The 23226-nt window shown below is 42.2% G+C and overlaps 1 protein-coding gene across 1 annotated transcript in view; it reads left to right on the forward strand.

The window, feature by feature from the left end:
• The window catches only part of eif3ba (eukaryotic translation initiation factor 3, subunit Ba), a 28061-nt gene that overhangs the window by 4526 nt on the left and 309 nt on the right, over nucleotides 1–23226 (forward strand). Inside the window, exons 4-19 of the mRNA XM_060943074.1 lie at nucleotides 3979–4036; nucleotides 14114–14242; nucleotides 14360–14517; nucleotides 17670–17801; nucleotides 17901–17967; nucleotides 18134–18180; nucleotides 18330–18540; nucleotides 18715–18787; nucleotides 19328–19450; nucleotides 19569–19647; nucleotides 19844–19982; nucleotides 20082–20207; nucleotides 20307–20384; nucleotides 20478–20586; nucleotides 22896–23008; nucleotides 23095–23226. The exon at nucleotides 23095–23226 is cut by the window's right edge and continues 309 nt beyond it. Coding sequence (XP_060799057.1) covers nucleotides 3979–4036; nucleotides 14114–14242; nucleotides 14360–14517; nucleotides 17670–17801; nucleotides 17901–17967; nucleotides 18134–18180; nucleotides 18330–18540; nucleotides 18715–18787; nucleotides 19328–19450; nucleotides 19569–19647; nucleotides 19844–19982; nucleotides 20082–20207; nucleotides 20307–20384; nucleotides 20478–20586; nucleotides 22896–22996 — 1630 coding nt within the window. The 3' untranslated portion in view covers nucleotides 22997–23008; nucleotides 23095–23226. The remainder of the gene's footprint in view (nucleotides 1–3978; nucleotides 4037–14113; nucleotides 14243–14359; nucleotides 14518–17669; nucleotides 17802–17900; nucleotides 17968–18133; nucleotides 18181–18329; nucleotides 18541–18714; nucleotides 18788–19327; nucleotides 19451–19568; nucleotides 19648–19843; nucleotides 19983–20081; nucleotides 20208–20306; nucleotides 20385–20477; nucleotides 20587–22895; nucleotides 23009–23094) is intronic.

The following is a 23226-nucleotide window of genomic DNA, read 5'->3' on the forward strand; positions in this document are numbered from 1 at the left end:
CTGGTATGAAAATGGAATGTAATTTTAATAATCAGTTAAATAGCCAGCGGCACGGTGGTGTAGTAGTTAGCGCTGTCGCCTCACAGCAAGAAGGTCCGGGTTCGAGCCCCGGGGCCGGCGAGGGCCTTTCTGTGTGGAGTTTGCATGTTCTCCCCGTGTCCGCGTGGGTTTCCTCCGGGTGCTCCGGTTTCCCCCACAGTCCAAAGACATGCAGGTTAGGTTAACTGGTGACTCTAAGGCCCTGTTCACACGGCAACGGATTCAGGTGAATCTGATAAAATTGTTTATCGTTTCGGCCTGGCGTCCACACGGCACCGGCGTTTTGGGTGCCCCAAAACGAAATCTTTTGAGAACAGGTTCCAGACAGAGTGGAAAGATCTGGCAACGGCGCCGTTGCGAAGTCGTCTGGATGAGTAGAACGGATTTGTTTACGATGACGTCACAACCACATGACTGTCAGTGCTTCACGCCGGGTAGAAGTGTAACGAACTCGATGCGAGTTGTCAACAAATCCTATAACTTGGTTCATGAAACGCGCTTACAAAATATTTTCACTGTGAATATTTATTGTGTAATGGTGCAAAGTGAGAGAGAGAGAGAGAGAGAGAGAGAATAGCCCTTAGGGCAGAGTCTTTAGTCCAAACACTGCAGAAGCAGTACCAAACCGCGCACCGCCCGTGCGCTTTCCAAAAACAAAAACAATCCCGCCAGCAAAAATAGGAAAAAAAAAAAGGAGCGATCTCACCTCTTCAGATGTTTGTTTAAGTCCGACAATACATTCCTCAAAAAGGGCGTAGAACAACAAAGTAATCCATCAACGTGTACCATTCAATTTATTCCGGACCATTAAAGAATTCTGGAGGATATCGGAATGTTGGCGTACCGGCTTCCATCTACCCCCGTTCATTCCTCCCTCTCTCCATCTACCCCCGTTCATTCCTCTTTCCACGTCTTTCGTTTTACGCTACTGATTAATAATCAAAACTTTATGTGGCTAATGCTACAGAAGACGGGGTTTATGCGCATGCGTCTACTTCTTCTATTGTTCTGGTGTCCCCGATGGGACCGTCTTACAGCGCACGTAGAGGTGTGGCATGTGTATTGCATCGTTTTCAGCAAGTGTTGCGTTGCCATATGTACCTGAAATTTTACTGATCCGTTGCCCGTGTGGACGTGATATTTAAAAAAAAAAATCTCGTTGCCGTTGTCGTGTGGATGTAGCCTAAATTGACCGTAGGTGTGAATGTGAGTGTGAATGGTTGTCTGTGTCTATGTGTCAGCCCTGTGATGACCTGGCGACTTGTCCAGGGTGTACCCCGCCTTTCGCCTGTAGTCAGCTGGGATAGGCTTCAGCTTGCCTGCGACCCTGTAGAACAGGATAAAGCGGCTACAGATAATGAGATGAGTTAAATAGCCTAGAAAAAAGTGCTATTATGAATCTGAATGCACTGACTGGACTAAAGTGCTCCATTACATTACATTACAGGCATTTAGCAGACGCTCTTATCCAGAGTGATGTACAACATACCCAGAGCAGTCTGGGGAGCAGTTAGGGGTTAGGTGCCTTGTTCAAGGGCACTTCAGCAAGAAGGTGAATGAGTTCTGTGAGCGACAGATAAATAATGAACATAATGTACTGTATCCCTAAAAGGAACCGTGTTGTGCTGGAGCAATTGGCCAAATATCTGACCACATGAACAGAGCTTTCACACTGTAACCAATCTTAATCAGTTTGCACATTCGGTGGTGTTATTGTCAACGGTGCCATGACAACATGGAGCAAAGACAAAAATTGACAAAGATTAGCCATGGCCTAAAGGCTAGAGAAGCAGTGTAGGGACCAAAAGACTGCCAGTTCGATTCCCTGGACCAGCAGGAATAGCAACCTTTTGGTCCCTACACTGCTTCTCTAGCCTTTAGGCCATGGCTAATCTTTGTCAATTTTTGTCTTTGTTCTATGTTGTCATGGCACCGTTGACAATAACACCACCGAATGTGCAAACTGATTAAGATTGGTTACAGTGTGAAAGCTCTGTTCATGTGGTCGGATATTTGGCCAATTGCTCCAGCACAACACGGTTCCTTTTAGGGATACAGTACATTTATGTTCATTATTAATCTGTTGCTCACAGAACTCTCTCGTTCTTTATACTTATTTGGTAAAATGGCCGATAATGTTCCTGAGCGGCCTGCCCAAGTAAAGTCTGCAGAGGGAAATGCGGCAGACGATGAGGACATTATTGATGAAAGTAAGGTTGTTCACCATTCATTCTGAATGTATTATTCAGCCTTTTTCTCCTGGTAATTATTAAAAACAAGTCATTAAAAATTACCAATAATTCTTTATCAACGGAAATGAAACATTTTTATTGTGATAAAATTTTCAGCTATATCGTTACAGCCCTATAATGTACGTATCCCACCCCCTCCATAAAAGAAAAACCCAATCGTCTGCCAAACTGGGAAACACAATCCAGTCATTTTGTTGCATTGACTCAAGCACACAGTTGTGCATGTGTAGTAGAAGTATAGACCCTTTTCAGTCACGTGACCTTCGTAAACGCGACCGCCATTTTGGACATGTAGTGGACTTCGGCTCGAATCAGTTTGAATGCGAGGAAGGCGACAAACGAAAAATATAAAAGAAAAAGGAGCGAGATGCAGAAAACACCTTCACTATCCAGCGACGTAGGGCATTTACAGGGCGAGCAGAGGGAGAGGTATTTGCAAAAATTGAGATTAGCAGGCTTAGAGAACGACGTTTACCTGCTTCCACCAGGATTGTTCACTGACGTCCGGAAGTACATGAAGCCCTCGTCTTTACCTGACTTCGGCCCACATGATCTGTATACCTATGTCGTTAAAAAACCATCGCCATACGCATACACGCCAACGTCCGAGGTTCCGGAGCGCGCTCCGGCTTGCTCCCGGAGTGCTCCGGCCGAGGTTCCAGAACGCGCTCCGGAACCTCGGCCGGAGCACTCCTGGAGCAAGCCGGAGCGCGCTGCTTAATTTGAGGGGGAGCAAGCCGGAGCGCGCTCCGGAACCTCGGATGTTGGCTCCGGCAGCTATTTACACTGGATCCGGTGTAAATGGCTCCCGGATCATAATTACGGTAAACTAGTAAATACAGTAAAGGAAAAACTTGAGACTGAAAGGTTTTAACAGTCATCCAAATGACTGAACGTAAACATTGCTACAGTAACATACCAGCTACTATGTTGTTGACATTAGCTAGTCAACAATAGCTACTACAGAAGAACAAAGAGGTTATTTTAACCTATTTGGTTACACACTCGCCACCACAGAATGTTAACAGCAATGTAATGCCTTTTCTGGCTAATTTTATTCGTCTTACCTCCAACAAAGTGGTCACTACACAAGCGGTGGTATGCCGAGGGCTGCCAATCTTTCCTGTTAATGGCTGCTATCCATAAAATGAATAAAATGATAACCCTTGCCTTGTTTGTTGATGGTTACTACATCCAGGTGCACAACAATATAGTGGCATGATGGAAGTCTTACTGAAAGTAAAAACTTTCTTTGCTGCCGTTCCTCAATGTTGGCTGTGGTAAACTACTGGTAGTACATGTCCAAAATGGCGGCCGCGTTTGTCGTGACGTCATGTGAAAAGGGTCCATAGTGACCTTGTAAGAAATTTGCACGTCAGTTAAATAGGGGCTTGATCTGATGAGCTGGAAATAACTGCCCGGGTGCGTTACCAGGATGGCCACCCAGTGGTGAGAACTGAACTGCCTGTATGGACTTTGTTCATGCTACACCCTCATCCCAGATCATGTGTGCATGATGGAATCAACAAATTACACCCCCCCCCCGTCCCTAAAGTGAGCATGCCATTACATTGTAACAGGATTTTTTTTAAGTGACCCTGAATCACATACAGGGATATGAACTAACAAGATACAAAGAAGAGTTTGGTTTGTCTTTAGAGACTTTTTTTTTATGTCTGTTATCAAGGTACATGACGATCAGTGATGAATGGGATCCACCTGAGAAGCAGCCCTTCAAAGATTTTGTGAGTATCGTTTATACAAAAGCCCAACATTTCTGTTTTTTGAGAAATAGATTAGTATTCTTTAATTTTGTGAAAATGCTTATTTCCATAGACTTAGGAATTAAGTGGGGTTTTTTTGTGTTTTGGTTTTTTTTTTTTGGTTGTTTTTGTATCCAAGGAAATCTCGGCACAGTCAGGTTAAAAAAAACAAAACCCAGCCATGAGACACCAGTTATCTCTAGAATGGAAGCAAATGTCTGTTCATGCCGGTCTTCTAGGTCTGGAGCTAGTCGTATTTTGTTTGCTAAGTAGCCAAGAGGTAACCTCTGGTATGAAGATTTCAGACGAATATTAAAGTTTGGTGTATACTTTGTCAGGACGGCTTCTGAAAGGAGATTAAAACAAACTTCACAAAGCCCAGAGCTTTAAAGTGCATATTCTGGATCAATTTCGTCTTTTTAAAAAAATTTTTTTATATGAAAGTAAGTCCCTTTACACACTCTTCCAGAAGGGTAATTTTGCACAAGGCCATCTGTCTACAGCAGAAAAAAATAAAATAACAAAACGTGTCTGGAAAAATCCCAAGGGAGTCTGGAGCCAGATTTGTGATGTAATCAGAATCACTTTTATTGCCAGGTATGTGGACACACACGAGGAATTTGACTCCGGTTTCACTTAGCTCTCATAGTACAAAACAGATAAAAAGCGTATACACAAAACAAACAAAAAAACAAATGGTGCAATAGGTGCATAGTGCAAAGTAATCCAAGTAAGTCAAGTATGAAATAGATAAATATAAAGTATACAGAATGACGGTGAGCGGCACGGTGGTGCAGTGGTTAGCGCTGTCGCCTCACAGCAAGAAGGTCCTGGGTTCGAGCCCCGTGGCCGGCGAGGACCTTTCTGTGCGGAGTTTGCATGTTCTCCCCGTGTCCGCGTGGGTTTCCTCCGGGTGCTCCGGTTTCCCCCACAGTCCAAAGACATGCAGGTTAGGTTAACTGGTGACTCTAAATTGACCGTAGGTGTGAATGTGAGTGTGAATGGTTGTCTGTGTCTATGTGTCAGCCCTGTGATGACCTGGCGACTCGTCCAGGGTGTACCCCACCTTTCGCCCATAGTCAGCTGGGATAGGCTCCAGCTTGCCTGCGACCCTGTAGAAGGATAAAGCGGCTAGAGATGATGAGATGAGAATGACGGTATGAGTGTGCAGATATTTTACAAGTGATATTACTGATATATGAATCTGGATTTTAGCTGTTCATCACAGAAAGGATTTTCCCTTATGGTGCAAAGATGAAATGGTAAATATAAATAAGTATAAATATAAGTAACAGTGAGCACAGAATGACAGTACGAGTGTGCAGATATTTCACAGGTGATATTACTGATATATGAATCTGGATTTTAGCTGTTCATCACAGAGACAGCTTGAGGGGGAAAAAACTGTTCTTGTGTCTGGTTGTTTTTGCATACAGTGATCTATATCGCCTCCCTGAGGGGAGAAGATTAAACAGATTGTGACCAGGGTGTGATGGGTCCGCAGAGGTGTTACCTGTCCGTTTCCTGACTCTGGACAGGTATAGGTCTTGGATGGAGGGCAGGTTGACACCAATAATTTTCTCTGCAGACCTTATTGTCCATTGCGGTCTGTTCTTCTTCTGTTTGGTGACCGATCCAAACCAAACAGTGATGGAAGAGCAAAGAACAGACTGAATGATGGCAGAGTAGAATTGTCAGCAGCTCCTTAGGCAGGTTGAGCTTTCTGAGCTGGCGCAGAAAGTACAACTTCTGCTGAGCCTTTTTGATGATCGTGACTGTGTTGGTCTCCCACTTCAAGTCCAGAGAGATTGTGGAACCCAGAAACCTGAAGCTTTCAACAGCAGTCACAGTGTTGTTGGTGATGGGCAGCAGAGTGGGGGGGGGCTCCTCCTAAAGTCCACTGTCATCTCCACAGTTTTGAGCGTGTTCAGCTCCAGATTGTTCTGACCGCACCACCAGACCAGCCGTTCAACCTCCCGTCTGTATGCAGACTCGTCGCCATCTTGGATGAGGCCGATGACTGTTGTATCGTCCGCAAATTTCAGGAGTTTAACAGACGGGTCTCTTGAGGTGCAGTCGTTGGTATAAAGGGAGAAGAGCAGTGGGGAGAGCACACACCCTTGGGGGGGCACCAGTGCTGATAGTCCAAGTGCTGGATAGGATGCTCTCCATTCTCACCTGCTGCTTCCTGTCAGTCAGAAAGTTTGTAATCCACTGACAGGTGGAGGAGGGCACAGTGAGCTGGGTGAGCTTGGTGTGGAGGATGTCTGGAACAATGGTGTTGAATGCCAAACTGAAGTCCACGAACAGGATCCTGGCATACGTCCCTGCAGTGTCAAGGTGTTGCAGGATGTAGTGTAGACCCATGTTTATTGCATCATCCACTGACCTGTTTGCCCGGTGGGCAAACTGCAGGGGGTCTGTGATGTCCTTCAGGTATGACAACACCAGTCTCTTGAAGGACTTCATGACTACACATGTGAGGGCAACAGGCCTGTAGTCATTCAGTCCTGTGATATTGGTTTTCTTAGGAACCGGGATTATTGTGGAGCGTTTGTAGCATGAGGGGACTTCACACAGCTCCAGGGATCTATTAAAGATCTGGGTGAAGATGGGAGCCAGCTGGTCAGCACAGACCTTCAGACAAGAGGGTGACACCATCTGGGCCAGGTGCCTTCCTGATCTTCTGTCTGTGGAAAAGCTGACAGACATCCTCTTCACAGATCTTGAGTGCTGGTGGGGGATCAGAGGCGGGGGGTGGCAGAATGGCAAGGGGCTTAAATGGGTCTTTAATGACTAAAGGGGGGAGAGGTGTGAATGTGTCGAATCTGCAGTAAAACACATTCCACATTCAGCTCGTCAGCCAGTTGATGGTTCACTGCAGTGTTGGTGGATGGTCTCCTATAGATAGTTTTCACTGACGTCACGGCATTCCAGGGAACGCCCCCCAGCCGCCATCTTGGAGGGCAAACAAAACGGACCATCGCCACTACTGGCTATGTTATCTCGGATGAATTTATGAAGTTATATAGTCAGTTTTCTAAAATAAAGATCAATGTCGGCAAAATCAAGCAAACAGAAGTATATAGAGACACATCTCACGGTATGCAGCCAAATTGGCCTTGATTGGGGGAATTGACCCCTACGAAGTGGACAAAGATGCATTTTCAAGTGACTATGCAGGGCTGCCAAAGCCTGAAACTGCCAAAGCCTGAAACTGACTTCATCAAACTTTAAAGGCTGTCTGATTATATACAACTTTATATATTCACAGCGCGCCTTTTGGCGGATGCCGCCTGAATCGCGCAGATCCGTTTTTTTTTTTTTTAGGGGGGGCGTTGGAGTGTCTGATTATAATTTCAAAGTAAATTCTGTATTAAAATTACTAAATAAGCAAATCCGTTACAGTCCATGAAACAGGAAGTATAAGGATGAGAAAAAAAAAAGTTTAAATCGGGAAGCTGCGCACATTTGCGCAGTCCTGCACACCGCTCGGGCTGTACAAATGTGCGCAGCTTCCCGATTTAAACTGTTTTTTTCTCATCCTTATACTTCCTGTTTCATGGACTGTAACGGATTTGCTTATTTAGTAATTTTAATACAGAATTTACTTTGAAATTATAATCAGACACTCCAATGCCCCCCCCCCTAAAAAAAAAAACGGATCTGCGCGATTCAGGCGTCATCTGCCAAAAGGCGCGCTGTTTGCATCCCAAACACAAATTAAATCATACAGAATAGACCTAAAATGTTTTTCAAAAATGACCCTTGCGTGAGTGAAGTGACAAGTTTCAAATAGAAACGCGACAAACGAGCGATATTAAGTGTACATTACAATGTAAACGTACACTCAGCGGTTCCAGTTAGGCATTCTCCAGAGATTGTTTACATGATGTTTTGGTTTCCAAAAACAAACTTAAACACAATTGATTGTTTATTTAAACAACTTACCACTTATAAAATGATCGGAGCAGACTTTGCTGTGTTTGGAAGGCTGATAATCCTTGCGGTTGATTCTCGCAAGCCATAGATTTCTCCTTTGTATGCTGAGTTTGTTTGCTCGCCTTCGTGCTCCCGTACAGTGGGAATTCCATAAAAGCCCAGCTTGACGTCATCATCTGACCTATTACGACAGCCGTGAATACAACAGTTGTGCACCATTGCTAGCTTTAAATAGTAGTAATGTAACTATAAATGTAAATAATATATAAATGAATGTAACTCGCGCGCTACAATGTGTGCTCAGTGACCCGTATGGTAAGCTAGCCCTCCAAGATGGCCGCCACCAGGGAATCCCCGACTCTGTGACGTCATGTGAAAACTATCTATAGTTAGTGATGTTCTGCAGGCCTCTCCACACTGACGTCGGATCGTTTGCTGAAAGGCTCTTTTTAATCTTCTCAACATGGCTCCTCTTAGCTGCTTTCACCTCCATTGTCAGTGTGTTTCTGGTCTGATTATACAGAACTCTGTCTCCACTTTTGTAGGCCTCTTCTTTGTTCTGACGAAGTTGCCTGAGTTTTGCAGTGAACCAGGGTTTGTTGTATATGCGGAAGGTTTTGGTAGGCGCGCACACATCCTCACAAAAACTGATGTAAGATGTCACAGTATCAGTCAGTTCATGCAGGTCTGAGGCTGCAGCCTCAAAAACACTCCAATCAGTGCAGTCAAAGCAGGCTTGTAGTTCCACTTTGGCCTCATCGGACCATCTCCTCACCGTCTTAATTACAGGCTTAGCAGATTTCAGCTTCTGCCTGTAGGACGGGATAAGATGAACCATACAGTGATCAGGTAGTCCCAAGGCTGCACGGGGGACAGTGTCAGTGCGTTTACATGCACATCCAGATCGAGCTACTGTCGGTAATCGAGCTAAGGGTCCCAGCAGGGGTGCCGGGGAAATCCAATCCTACATGCACACAAGGAAATCGAGCTATTGTGTGAGGTACATTGTGCACCCGAGCCACAGGTGGCGCTACACGCCCCATCGTGTTGGTAAACTTCCGGTCGTCGTCATGAAGAAGAGCTATTCAAGAGTATAAGCAAAGTTATCAGTTCCGTGTTCACAAGAAGAACGACGACGAGGACAGCAACCAGGGCTTAATTTGAGCCGGAACATGACAGAACAAGATCCGTAACCTCCGTTGTCGGATCCGGCAGCTATTTTCATTTCATTTGGTGTTCCGGCAACTATTTAAATGGATCAGATCACCTCCGTGACAATCACAAAGGGAAAAAATCAAACGATAAATTAAATAAGTAAATAAAAATTTGTTTAGTGTTCGGTTTTGATTTTGATATCTGTTGTTGATTTCTCTCCTATGACATCCACAAAATCTATGCGAAAGGGGAAGAGGGAGGGACATGGGGTGTATACTTCCGCTCAATAGAACACTGGGTTTTTTGTAGCCGTTAGCTTGCGCTGTGGAAAAAATGGCAAAAAAACAAGAAAGCTTACTAAAATTTTTAAAATGAATTCTCCAACTTGTTTTGTAAACCCTTTATTTCTTAACTATTACTTGAATTGATTGCACTTATGTTTGCTGGCACTGCTTTTAAATTCTCTTTTTTGGGCTTTTTCCACCTTTATTGGATAGGACAGTGTAGAGACAGGAAATGAGCAGGAGAAAAACAGGGAGGGCTTGGAAAATGACCGCAGGTTGGAATCGAACCCGGATTTATGGTATGGTGCCTTATCCACCTGAGCCACGAAGTCCCGCTGGCACTGCTTTTAAATACCGTACTTAAATCCTTAAAATGAGTCATTTAACTCATGTCTTGTGTGATCTGATCTCCAATGGTGAAATAAATTTAATATATAATTTAATATATAGCCTAATAAAAAATATTTTATAACATATCACGACATTACTGTCTGTAACTGTTCGTCACTAAAGCGTTTTCTAAGATCATAATGTCTGATATTATTTTTTACACACACAATAGGCGTGTGTGCGTAAAGTTATAGTAAACCACCCCCCGCCTTTTTTTGAGTCACCGGACCCACCCACCTCCTGCGTTCCGGGACCTCCCACTTCACAAATTAAGCACTGACAGCAACATCGCTATATATATATATATATATATATATATATATATATATATATATATATATATATATATATATATATATATTCAACTCCTTAAGCTGAATGAGCATGAACTCTCTCCTCATTGCTCCAGAAGTGCACGTTTCTACTACTGTTGTCATGCCGACCGAGGCTGTTGTGTTTCCCGCTTGTGGTCTCGTCACTTCTGGAAGGGGCAGTGCTGAAGTAAGTAGCTCGACTACGTAGCTCGATAGGGTTTACATGCACTAAGTAGCTCGGCTACAATAGCATAATCTAGGTCGCGTAGCTCGATTATGAGAAATCCAGTTTGGTTCGATTTCAGCTGAGCTAAGGTGTTTCCATGGCATTTAGAACTTCGATTTCAGTTGAGCTACGGCAGAAATTCGATTTTCTCTATGTGCATGTAAACGCACTGACTGACTGATATGAGTCCTTTTAAAACTGTAACAATGGTCTAGAGCCGGGGTTTTCAAAGTGTGGGAGAGTCAGCCCCCCCTCGGAGAGCAAATAAACAACAGCGCCCCCCCTTACAATTTTTGTTGTTGCTATACTTAATGTTCCATTCGTATTTAAAAAAAAAAAATGGTTGTTTTACACATTTTTTTCTTTTTCACATTTTAAACATCTGTGCTTTTTAAAACATCTTGTTTTACACATTTTAAACATCTCATAGCATCGTTAGCTAGCACCTCTTGGCAGACAACACACTGTGGCAGTGGAGCATCTTCAGATCCAGTCCATGCAAATCCAAACTTTAAATAATCGTGGTCATACTTCCTTCTTTTTCCAGTCCCCCAGGATTCCGCGGGCCTTTTTTGTGATTGTTGCGGGCTAAAATGTCTGCTGTTGCGGGGGGTTTTCCAAAAAATTGCGATGAAAGTTGCGGTGTTTAAGTTTTTGTTGCGATTACATTGCGGGAGGAAGTGAAAGTTGCGAGGAATTGTTGCGATTTTCTCTTTTTGTGATTAAAATTGAGTGATATGTTAAATATTAAGTTATTACTGAAAAACAATTGATTAAAAAAACAAAGACACTGAGAAATGGTCCTATAAACAACTTTACCAATATAAAAGATTACCAGGACTACAAAAATGCAGAAAAATAGGCTTTACTTATCCAAATGCACCTGTTGGTTCAAAAGTTAAAGTGCAGAGAACCTCACAGCACAACATGAAATTACCTTAAAATATAATATAAATGCCTCAGCTTTCATGTAAGAAAAAAAAACTATTAATACTAGTACTGTGTGCAGGCAGTCTCTCCTGAAGACTAAATTAAACAATAATTGTAAACTAATAAAATAAATGGCTCAGGCTTCATAGAAGGAAAAAAAAACAATTTGAACAGAATCTCACAGTATGATGCTGAAGCTGCCTAAACAATGGAAAATAAAATACCATTTTGGCAAAAATGTTGGCATCCATTAATTTCTTGTATTAAGTAAAAAAAAAAAAAGTGCACACAGTCCTTCACTGTAAACACAACACACTTTCAGTAACAGAATTTAAGCCTACAGAAACACTGACTCGCACATCATGCAATGTTGCCAGATACTGCTGACGTTTTCCAGTCCAAAATATGTTCAAAACCCGCCAAAATGCACTTGAAACCTCCAATCTGGCAACACTGCGCGCATGCTGCTTCTCTTGAACATAGACATCCGTAAGTAAGGCGGAAGGTAGTTTGTCGACGTCACCTCAAGACGACGCCAACGATTGGTCAAATTTGCGGGAAAGTTGCGGTGATTGGATATAATTGCAGCACCGCCCTGAATTCACGGGGATTGGTTGAATTTGCGCTGAAGTTGCAAATCGCAACATCCTGGAGGCTCTGTTTTTTTGCTTGGCCCAGACTCTGTCTCCTCACTCCCTGTAGCTTTAGGTACTAAAAATCGATCCATTTTGTCTCTCACGTTGCGCCCCCCCCGAAGAACTCTGGCGCCCCCCAGGGGGGGCGCGCCCCCCACTTTGAAAAGCCCTGGTCTAGAGTGTTCGAGTCCCTGGTGGGACACTTAATGTGCTGTTTATATTTTGGCAGTTCATGGCTGAGGTTTGCTCTGTTAAAGTCCCCCAAAACAATGAGCAAAGAGTCCGGGCGTTTTTTCTCCACATTGTTTATCTGGTCAGCCAGATGTTGTAACGCCTCATTAATACACGCCTGAGGGGGGATGTAGACTCCAACCAGAATAAACGAGGAGAATTACCTGCAGTAGCGCCAGCAGTCTGTGTGAGCTTGCATGGTTTCAGTGCACAGCCTGTGTAGACCAAGTGCTCCCATTTCTCTCTTTGTCCGGTCTTTTGGAAAATGATGAGTACTAATCCCATCATGATTGGTGTTGCTACACCCTCCTACGATACATCTGTTAACTATTTTAATAATTACGTGATAACGTTGAAATTTGCAGAAAACCACCAGGTCATTTTCTCATAAACAAACCAGTGCTGACGTAGGATTCAGAGGGAGGCGTCCCGCACGCGACGTCACGAAAATCAATGTTTGCTGGGAAATTCAAATGCCAAGTTTTTTCAGAGGCGGACCAATTCACCTCAAATGGCTTGATTTTCAACTGAATTTTTCTGGTATTGCGCAAGGTAAAAAAAAAACTGCAGAGAATGCAGAATGTTACAGATATTTGACCAAAGTTTAATATAAAATAGAATTACATTGATCTTGCTCCTGAATTTACCCGTGATGTGCCCTTTCGTGTTTCAGAACAGTAAAAGGATATTAGCTGTCTGTCAAACAGTGAGGCATGATGTGTGAAAGCGCACGGTTTTGTTGTTGGTTCAAATAAAATGGCAGCATTTTGAATATGCCTCCTTCAGGGAGGATTTTTGAAAGTTTTCTGCTTAATTAAAGATGAACATTGGTATAATAAATCTCAAATGTGTCCCATATTATGATTTTAAAATTCACTTTTTCAACGCTTGTGCACATACGGTTGGGTGTCTGGAGCCTACCAACCCACAAACTCTGAAATAACACACCCAGTCAGGTTCTTTTGTCCTGCCCGTTTCAGAAAACATGAGCTTCAGCAAGCCGTTCAGATTTGTCTCCGTTTACCATGTCACAAGTGGAGCTCATTAGAATAATCCCACCCCCTCATCAATAATCCCACCCCCTCGGCTCAAGGACTGCCTTTATGAATGAATATTCATTAGGAACGTGCTACCTGATTGGCTGGAGGAAGGTGGGTGAGTGGGGTGAACAGTTTATCATTTAAAGGAACAGGCACTCAAATCGGCCGTTTTGAACAGGGCTGTTTTAGACAGGGTGGGAAGGGAGCTGTGGTGTTTTTTTTTTTTTTTTTTCCCCCCCCTTGTGCTGTTTTGACCAAAGCATATCACGGATACTTCATTAAGACCTCCGGGAACTGTGTCAACTTGTGGAAAAGGGATAAAGTATGTCACCTTTAATGTTGGAGGTTAATCCAAGTCCTTATTCTGCTGTAACAGTTCCACTGTGCTGATTGAAAGAAATGAAAAAATGTCTCCGACCAACTGTCATAATTTTGCTTTTATATGATCAGGGATTGGTTCAGAACCTTGTAGGAAAATGTAATGTAGTTTCAGGAGCCTTGATACAAATGGAACACTACTTCCACCCCAGGATAAACTAATAGACTCTCTCTCAAAAAAAAAACAAAACACACTGCTGTTTTAAACACATCTAATCAGGAGATGCCACCAATCACCGGAATTTCAGACATTTTGTTTCCTCAAAACATTTTTTTTTTTTTTCTCCCAGTGCTGCCTTGCACCCCAGGTAAAATGTCTGTTTTTAATGAGGGCATAAACCAGGCTTTACACACTCTTCTATACAGCCAGTCTGTAGCATCATAGCTTATGTTTGTCATGATTTTATTGAACACACTTCTCTCAAACGTGCAGTCTTTTGTTTTTGTGTAGAGACAAATACACGTCTGATTTCTCATCAGTGAAAGACAGAAATGTTTAATTTCGGGTTGTTGCTAACATTTCTTGCCTCACAGGGAAATCTGCGCCACTGGTTGGAGGACCCCGACTGCCGTGATCAGTACAGCGTGATCTACGATTCTGGTGAGAAAACGGGCATCTTTTCTAACGATGTCAAGGAACCCATTGAGGTTGAGGAAAGAGCGGTAAGAAATGCTTTCTTTGTTCCTCTTCCTCTTATAATACACACTGGTGTATTGTGTGTGTGTGTGTTTTTTTTTTTTTTTTAAATAAATATATCCACACTTGTGTGTCTTTTTCAGCGCTGGACAGAAACCTATGTGCGCTGGTCTCCTAAAGGCACTTACCTGGCCACCTTCCATCAGAGAGGCATTGCTCTGTGGGGTGGTGAGAAGTTCAAACAGATCCAGAGGTTCAGCCATCAGGGAGTGCAGCTTATTGACTTCTCCCCTTGTGAGAGGTTTGTGTCGAGTACATGGCCTTCTGAGAAAAGTCATACAAGTTAAAATGGTCACGATAATATGGTGGTAAATGTAAGCTGTTTAAGCAGTGATCCTTTAAATATACAGTGGCGCTTGAAAGTTTGTGAACCCTTTAGAATTTTCTATATTTCTGCATAAATATGACCTAAAACATCAGATTTTCACACAAGTCCTAAAAGTAGATAAAGAGAACCCAGTTAAGCAAATGCGACAAAAATATTATACTTGGTCATTTATTTATTGAGGAAAATGATCCAATATTACATATCTGTGAGTGGCAAAAGTATGTGAACCTTTGCTTTCAGTATCTGGTGTGACCCCCTTGTGCAGCAATAACTGCAACTAAATGTTTGCGGTAACTGTTGATCAGTCCTGCACACCGGCTTGGAGGAATTTTAGCCCATTCCTCCGTACAGAACAGCTTCAACTCTGGGATGTTGGTGGGTTTCCTCACATGAACTGCTCGCTTCAGGTCCTTCCACAACATTTCGATTGGATTAAGGTCAGGACTTTGACTTGGCCATTCCAAAACATTAACTTTATTCTTCTTTAACCATTCTTTGGCAGAACGTCTTGTGTGCTTAGGGTCGTTGTCTTGCTGCATGACCCACCTTCTCTTGAGATTCAGTTCATGGACAGATGTCCTGACATTTTCCTTTAGAATTCGTTGGTGTAATTCAGAATTCATTGTTCCATCAATGATGGCAAGCCGTCCTGGCCCAGATGCAGCAAAACAGGCCCAAACCATGATACTACCACCACCATGTTTCACAGATGGGATAAGGTTCTTATGCTGGAATGCAGTGTTTTCCTTTCTCCAAACATAACACTTCTCATTTAAACCAAAAGTTCTATTTTGGTCTCATCTGTCCACAAAACATTTTTTCCAATAGACTTCTGGCTTCTCCACGTGATCTTTAGCAAACTGCAGACGAGCAGCAATGTTCTTTTTGGAGAGCAGTGGCTTTCTCCTTGCAACCCTGCCATGCACACCATTTGTTGTTCAGTGTTCTCCTGATGGTGGACTCATGAACATTAACATTAGCCAATGTGAGAGAGGCCTTCAGTTGCTTAGAAGTTACCCTGAGGTCCTTTGTGACCTCGCCGACTATTACATGCCTTGCTCTTGGAGTGATCTTTGTTGGTCGACCACTCCTGGGGAGGGTAACAATGGTCTTGAATTTCCTCCATTTGTACACAATCTGTCTGACTGTGGATTGGTGGAGTCCAAACTCTTTAGAGATGGTTTTGTAACCTTTTCCAGCCTGATGAACATCAACAACGCTTTTTCTGAGGTCCTCAGAAATCTCCTTTGTTCGTGCCATGATACACTTCCACAAATGTGTTGTGAGGATCAGACTTTGATAGATCCCTGTTCTTTAAATAAAACAGGGTGCCCACTCACACCTGATTATCATCCCATTGATTGAAAACACCTGACTCGAATTTCACCTTCAAATTAACTGCTAATCCTAGAGGTTCACATACTTTTGCCACTCACAGATATGTAATATTGGATCATTTTCCTCAATAAATAAATGACCAAGTATAATATTTTCTCATTTGTTTAACTGGGTTCTCTTTATCTACTTTTAGGACTTGTGTGAAAATCTGATGATGTTTGATCATATTTATGCAGAAATATAGAAAATTCTAAAGGGTTCACAAACTTTCAAGCACCACTGTATGGTTTAACAGTGGTACCTTCTAGAACTGCACACACTTGCAGCCAGTTGCTCCACTTCCATTACAAGTCAGGACTTCCTGTATCTGTTATACCCCCAGAAAGTCTGCACTACCAGCATGTCTGAGAATTCTGGCTCGGGCAGTTTGTCAGCTTCATATCACTCGAGAGATGTGCACAGGAATGTTTTTAATCAAGTTCATGCATGCCCCTGATACATGTGCCAATTAACACAGCTGGTGAAATTAGTAGCTTAAATTACACCACTGCAGCTTGGACTTGGCAGTTATTCATGACCAGGACATGTTAATGAACATGGTCTTTATTTTAACTTCATGTAAGATAACTCGCTCACATGAAAGTAAAAGTATTATCTTCTGGCAATTTTGAATGGAGTCCAGTAAGACCATGGTGGCTACAATACTCAGGCATTAAAGGAACAGTCCACCGTACTTCCATAATGAAATATGCTCTTATCTGAATTGAGACGAGCTGCTCCGTACCTCTCCGAGCTTTGCGCGACCTCCCAGTCAGTCAGACGCGCTGTCACTCCTGTTAGCAATGTAGCTAGGCTCAGCATGGCCAATGGTATTTTTTGGGGCTGTAGTTAGATGCGACCAAACTCTTCCGCGTTTTTCCTGTTTACATAGGTTTATATGACCAGTGACATGAAACAAAGTTCAGTTACACAAATTGAAACGTAGCGATTTTCTATGCTATGGAAAGTCCACACTGTAATGACAGGCGTACTAACACCTTCTGCGCGCTTCGGCAGCGCATTGATACCTTCACTCTGCCGAAGCGCGCAGAAGGTGTTAGTACGCCTGTCATTATAGTGCGGACTTTCCATAGCATAGAAAATCGCTACGTTTCAATTTGTGTAACTGAACTTGTTTCATATCACTGGTCGTATAAACCTATGTAAACAGGAAAAACGCGGAAGAGTTTGGTCGCATCTAACTACAGCCCCAAAAAATACTATTGGCCATACTGAGCCTAGTTACATTGCTAACAGGAGTGACAGCACGTCTGACTGACTGGGAGGTCGCGCAAAGCTCGGAGAGGTACGGAGCATCTCGTCTCAATTCAGATAAGAGCATATTTCATTATGGAAGTACGGTGGACTGTTCCTCTAAGGCCTTAAAAGAATAAGCTGCCTGCTTGTGCTGTCTACTGAATAGGCTAATATTATTCAGTGTCCTAACCTGAAGTCAGGTATAAATCCTCAATGTATTCAATGTAGCTTCAACCTAGAGGAAAACTAATATTACTGTACGATTATACGGCACAAACAAAAAGTCTGTCCCTACTCTTTTATATTTTTGACTTATTTCAGTTTGCTTTAAAACCTGCCAGGCTGTAATTTAAATTAAAAAAAAAAAACACTAAGTATGACTTGATACGTCTTAGTAAAAGATGCTTTACAATTCCCTCCCCCCCCCAAAGGTATGTGGTTACATTTAGTCCCCTGATGGACACGAAAGATGACCCACAGGCTATCATAATCTGGGATGTTCTGACTGGCCAGAAGAAGAGAGGTTTCCACTGTGAGAGCTCTGCCCACTGGCCAATCTTCAAGTCAGTAGAAGTACATTTTCAGCACGCATGTGTACATGGAGGTTTATATTTACATTTAGTTGTAATGACACAATGGATTATTTGACATTGAATCTCCAGGTGGAGTCCAGATGGGAAGTTCTTTGCAAGAATGACTCAGGACACACTCAGCATCTACGAAACACCAGTAAGTTTCTCATTAGGTCTTGTTTTTTTTTTTTTCCTCTTCTCTTTCTCACGTACAAGCTGATCTACAAATTAATAAATCTACAAGGACAAATTTATTTTCCCCTTAAATGTAATTGTGCCTATTATATTTGATGTGCATTTCTGAACTTCTGCTTTTCTCGTAGTCAATGGGTCTTTTGGATAAGAAGAGTTTGAAGATAAACGGAATTAAGTAAGTAATTAAATGAAATGGTCCGTGTTAAAGTAGTGTTGCAGTATCGTACTTTTTTTTTTTTTTTTTTTGTGTGTGTGTAACTGAATTTTACGATTAATCAGGAACTCGTTTTATAAATGCACATTCGTTGTGTTCAACCTCTACAGAGATTTCTCCTGGTCCCCCGGTGATAACATCATTGCGTTCTGGGTTCCTGAGGACAAAGATATCCCAGCGAGGGTGACCCTCATGCAGCTTCCATCCAGGAACGAGATCCGAGTGCGCAATCTGTTTAACGTGGTGGACTGCAAACTTCACTGGCAGAAGAACGGCGACTATCTGTGCGTCAAGGTGGACAGGACTCCTAAGGGAACGCAGGTATGAAGATGGCTGAGGTTTAAATAAAGGCGACCCACGGCTGGGTTTAAGTACGATGCTGGCGATGGAAAAGGTGTTGAGATGTTTACAATATCATGAAGAATTATTGTCTCATTCAACCATCCAAGTAAAAGAAGGAGTGATTTGTTCTGAACTGTGCCACTTTCACTTTAGGGAATTGTCACAAATTTTGAGATCTTCAGGATGAGGGAGAAGCAGGTTCCTGTGGATGTTGTGGAGATGAAAGGTAACCGGTTGGGAGGGATAGCTCAGCTTTTCAGGTTTATGTGCCCGTCCCCATATTTTATTGCTTAAAGAAATTCTCCAGTGTATTGATTTGATTTTCTCTCCTCCGTTTTACTGCATCTGTAGCAGATGGGCAGCTGGCATGAGAAAATGTTTTTATGTACTGAGAAAGGAATGGAAAACCTAAATTTCAAACTAGATAGATTACAGGCTTTAGGGTAAGCCAGACATGCTGAGCGCATGTAATTTAATTCAGTTTTGAAACAGTGGGGGAAAATCAGCTTGGTTCTCGGTGTTTTTTTTAAATATATATAAAAGTTTGATGGTACACTGAGACACTTCCATGTTCTCCTGTCTCCATCTTTTTTCCTCCTTTTAAAAGTAGTCCCATCTCTGAAGAAGGAACTTTGATGAAACATGTTTTCCTACTACAGGGAAACTTGTTAATTCTTGTCTGTACTGTAGATGGAGTAGATGCATTTTGAGATTGGGGGGGGGGGGGACTCGAAAGCATGAATGTAATGCTTCTTGTTTGTCACAGAGGGCATCATCGCCTTCGCCTGGGAGCCCAATGGGAGCAGGTTTGCAGTGCTGCACGGCGAATCCCCCAGAATCAATGCATCCTTTTACCACGTAAAGAGCAATGGCAAAATCGACCTGATCAGTGAGTATATCCAAAAGCTTGTGCAATTTAATTAATGTCTTTGACAGCACAAGATTTTGGTGAAGTTCATTTAAAAAAAAAAAAGCTGAACATTTATTTTCCCTTTTCTTTTCTCCAGAAATGTTTGACAAGCAGCAGGCCAACAGCATCTTCTGGAGCCCTCAGGGCCAGTTCTTGGTCTTGGCTGGATTGAGAAGGTTGGTACTTGAGTGTAATTACATCAGCAAACTCTTTGCAGATGTGCAAGTGATAAATCAGTTTGAAAACAAAACGTGTCGCTGAGCAGTTGAAGGTTCTTGGAAAGGTTCAACACAGTGTGTTAACCCTCCTCGCTACTGAAAACGGACTTCTCTTCCCATTGCTAACTTTAATCATCCTGTTTCTTGCTGACAGTATGAACGGTGCTCTGGCGTTTGTAGACACCTCAGACTGCACCATGATGAACATTGCTGAGCATTACATGGCCTCCGATGTGGAATGGGACCCAACTGGCAGATTTGTGGTCACCTCTGTTTCTTGGTGGAGCCACAAGGTAAATTTTCTGAAGGGGTTCAGTGTGATCAATTGATGGGAGGAAACCTTTTCCTTTTCTTGTTTTCTTCAACTAAATACACGTTTATTACAAATGTAGGTAGACAACGCGTACTGGCTGTGGACGTTTCAAGGGCGACTGCTGCAGAAAAACAACAAAGACCGTTTCTGCCAGCTACTGTGGCGGCCTCGTCCTCCCTCTCTCCTCTCCCAGGAGCAGATAAAGGTGATGCAGGAATCTACTTTTTAAAAAAAAAGAAAAAAAGAAATCCATTTCTCCTAGCAAGCCAAGCACTCAATTTTGTTGTTTCTCTAACTTTGCCAGGCCATCAAGAAGGACCTGAAGAAATACTCCAAGATTTTCGAGCAGAAGGATCGACTCAGCCAGTCAAAGGCTTCAAAGGTCAGCCTGTTATTATATAACTCTGTCATGTTTATCACATTGTTCTGTCTATTTGGATCCAGCTGACTGACTCCTGTTCCTTGTGCTGTGCAGGAACTGGTCGATAAGAGACGCACAATGATGGAAGAGTATCGCAAGTACCGCGAGGCCGCCATGAAGATGTATCAGGAGCAGAGATCTCTTCGCCTTGAGCTCAGAGGAGGTGCGTTCATTAGAGATTATGGCTGCATCCTGAAATTCCCGCTTGTCAGCATCTCTATTTTTATATAGTGAACAAGTGAGAGATACTGATGTGTCACATTTTTAGCACATTCTCGCCATTTTCATGAGCTAAAATTAACAGAATTCTGACTGAAAGCACACGTACTAATTCAACTTGCGTAACATCATACAGAGATGCCTACTAGTACGGATTGGCCATATTTTGTACGGAAAAGTTACGTAAATACGATGTTACGGCAAACAGTGTTATTCTGTACGGAATTATTATAAAGTCTTAAATTCCAGTGAGTTGTTTTTAAATGTCCAAGCGACTTTTTCAGTCCATGCGCGATTCACGGCTAGGCTATTTATTTTTACGACAACCGCACATGCTGTGTGTGACATGCGCAGATTCCGCACATGCTGTGTGTGACATGCGCAGATTCCACGCATTTGTTCGCGCTATTTTCGATACGGTAGAATGGCCGTGCATTACACCCAGTCAAAAGGGCAATGGATACGCGCACTGCAGACTGTGTAGAACTGACATTAACATCACTCATGGTGGTCGCGATGACTGCACGCGGCATGTCAACTCCAAAAAAAACATATGGAGTATGCTGAAATGGCGAGTCAGGCGGAAAGTAAATCTGGGGGTATCCAGCAGTTTTTTTTTTTTACGAAATCTGTGGATGAAAAGACACGGAACGTGACACATGCTGAAGCGGTGATGGTTGACCTATGCTTGGAGTTGAACTTGCCAATTAGTGCCATGAAATGTGAGTTAAACTTATTCAGTTTCTTTTTACATGTCTGATTTTTATTCACTGAAATATCAAACACTGGCTGTACTACTTTAATTCAAAGTCTTTTCAGTGTTGCAAGTGCAAATGTACATGATGTATGATCAAAAATAGAATTTTATGATTAGCGCTGTTGGGATTGTGGCAAAAAATTGATCATTCCACTGTTTTAAATACAGTTATAAATGTCATTTTATTCAATGTCTCTTCTGAAGCATTATGCTGAAGTATTTATATATTGGGACATTAAGATAAGTGTTGGACTCTCTTTGGCATGAAATAAGAATTTTTTTTTTTAATTTTATTATAATTCGTTAGCAGGTAGAACATTTTGCCAGGCAATATAATATAATACTTTTGAGGAATTACATTCAATACCAATGATTGGTCGTCAACCGTAATGTCTGCAAACAGGGAACACTATCGTATTTATAAAAATGTGATATATTGTATGCTCTAGAAACTTGAGTGGAAATTCAGTTGAGATGGCTGCTCGCGTTTTGTTTATTCAATTCACACAAAACAGTTCTTTTTAATAATTTAAATGTTTAACATATTGGTGTATATATACCTCTTTATAATGGAAATGCGCATAAATTGTTACTGAAAGTCATTCCAAAATACTGAAAAATGTTTTCAAGAATACTGAAATTCAAAATTTGGGGTAGGCATCTCTGATCATATCTTTTTTTGTCACTGTTTAAGATAAGTGCCTGAGATCTCTGTATTAAACTGAATGGCTCGCGGATGCATATACAGATGCAGTTAGGTTGAAGGATATGACGAATTTAAATTGTAGCTACATCTGCTCCTTTGTGACGTGTAATTTTTCTGCATTGGTGATATTTGAGGAAATGTGAAATGGAGAAGTAAAATAAAGACCTTTTGGGAATGTAGGGTATCGCAGCATCTCCCCAACTTGAATTGCAATAGTATGATTAAGTTATTCCACGAAATTGAGTCGTGCGTGAGCTGATGGCCGACGAGGTGCCTGGTGAGATTGAGTGTTTTTATGATATCCACATTCACTGGATTTTGAGGAACAGAGCATTTTTATTTCTTGCAAATTCGATAAATCAAAACTTTATACAAAACGTCCAAGAAAATAATTTCTGCTTAGTGGACACGTAAACAAACCGGCGAAATGACGGTAGCAATTTGAAAATGCTATAATAATTCTTGAAAAAATATAAAGATATGTTCTTTCCATAGTGTTATTTCGGTTGTTTTGTTTTTGAATAGTTATTTCGTCCTCAGTTGGTTCAGCAACACACACTGCCATTTTGTTTTTGTTTTTTTCTCTACTCACAGTATATGAGCTGATATCCTAGTAGGAGAGTAGCTAATCAGAGCGCGCAATTGTTCATATCCAGCAAACGTGGATGGAATAATGCATGTTATTTAGATACTGTAATCAGTCAAGTACTTGGATGTTAAAAAAAAAAAAATAGCCTTTCAGAGTAGTTTGATCTGTATTCATTTGACCTGGCATTTGTCCTTCTGATAGGTGTGGACACTGATGAACTGGACAGTAATGTTGATGACTGGGAAGAGGAGACCATTGAGTTTTTCATCAATGAAGAAATCATTCCAATCGGAGATCTGTAGTCCGTATAGCAGGTAATAAACATTCTGTAGTCTGCAGTTAGTACCTTGTTGTCAGTGACAGTAACCCAGGCCTCATTCTGCTTTTCCTCCTCCCTCAGAACCGTTTTAATTCTTGAGGACCGAACATCTCTCTCTCTCCAGCAAATTCCTTGTTCTCATCCAGCCAAGTGCCTTTTAATACTGGTTGCTGTGGAAGGAGAATTTCGTACCACTGTTGGCTGCTGCATTTT

The sequence above is a fragment of the Neoarius graeffei genome, chromosome 16 (assembly GCF_027579695.1).
Source record: "Neoarius graeffei isolate fNeoGra1 chromosome 16, fNeoGra1.pri, whole genome shotgun sequence".
Taxonomy (NCBI): Eukaryota; Metazoa; Chordata; class Actinopteri; order Siluriformes; family Ariidae; genus Neoarius; species Neoarius graeffei.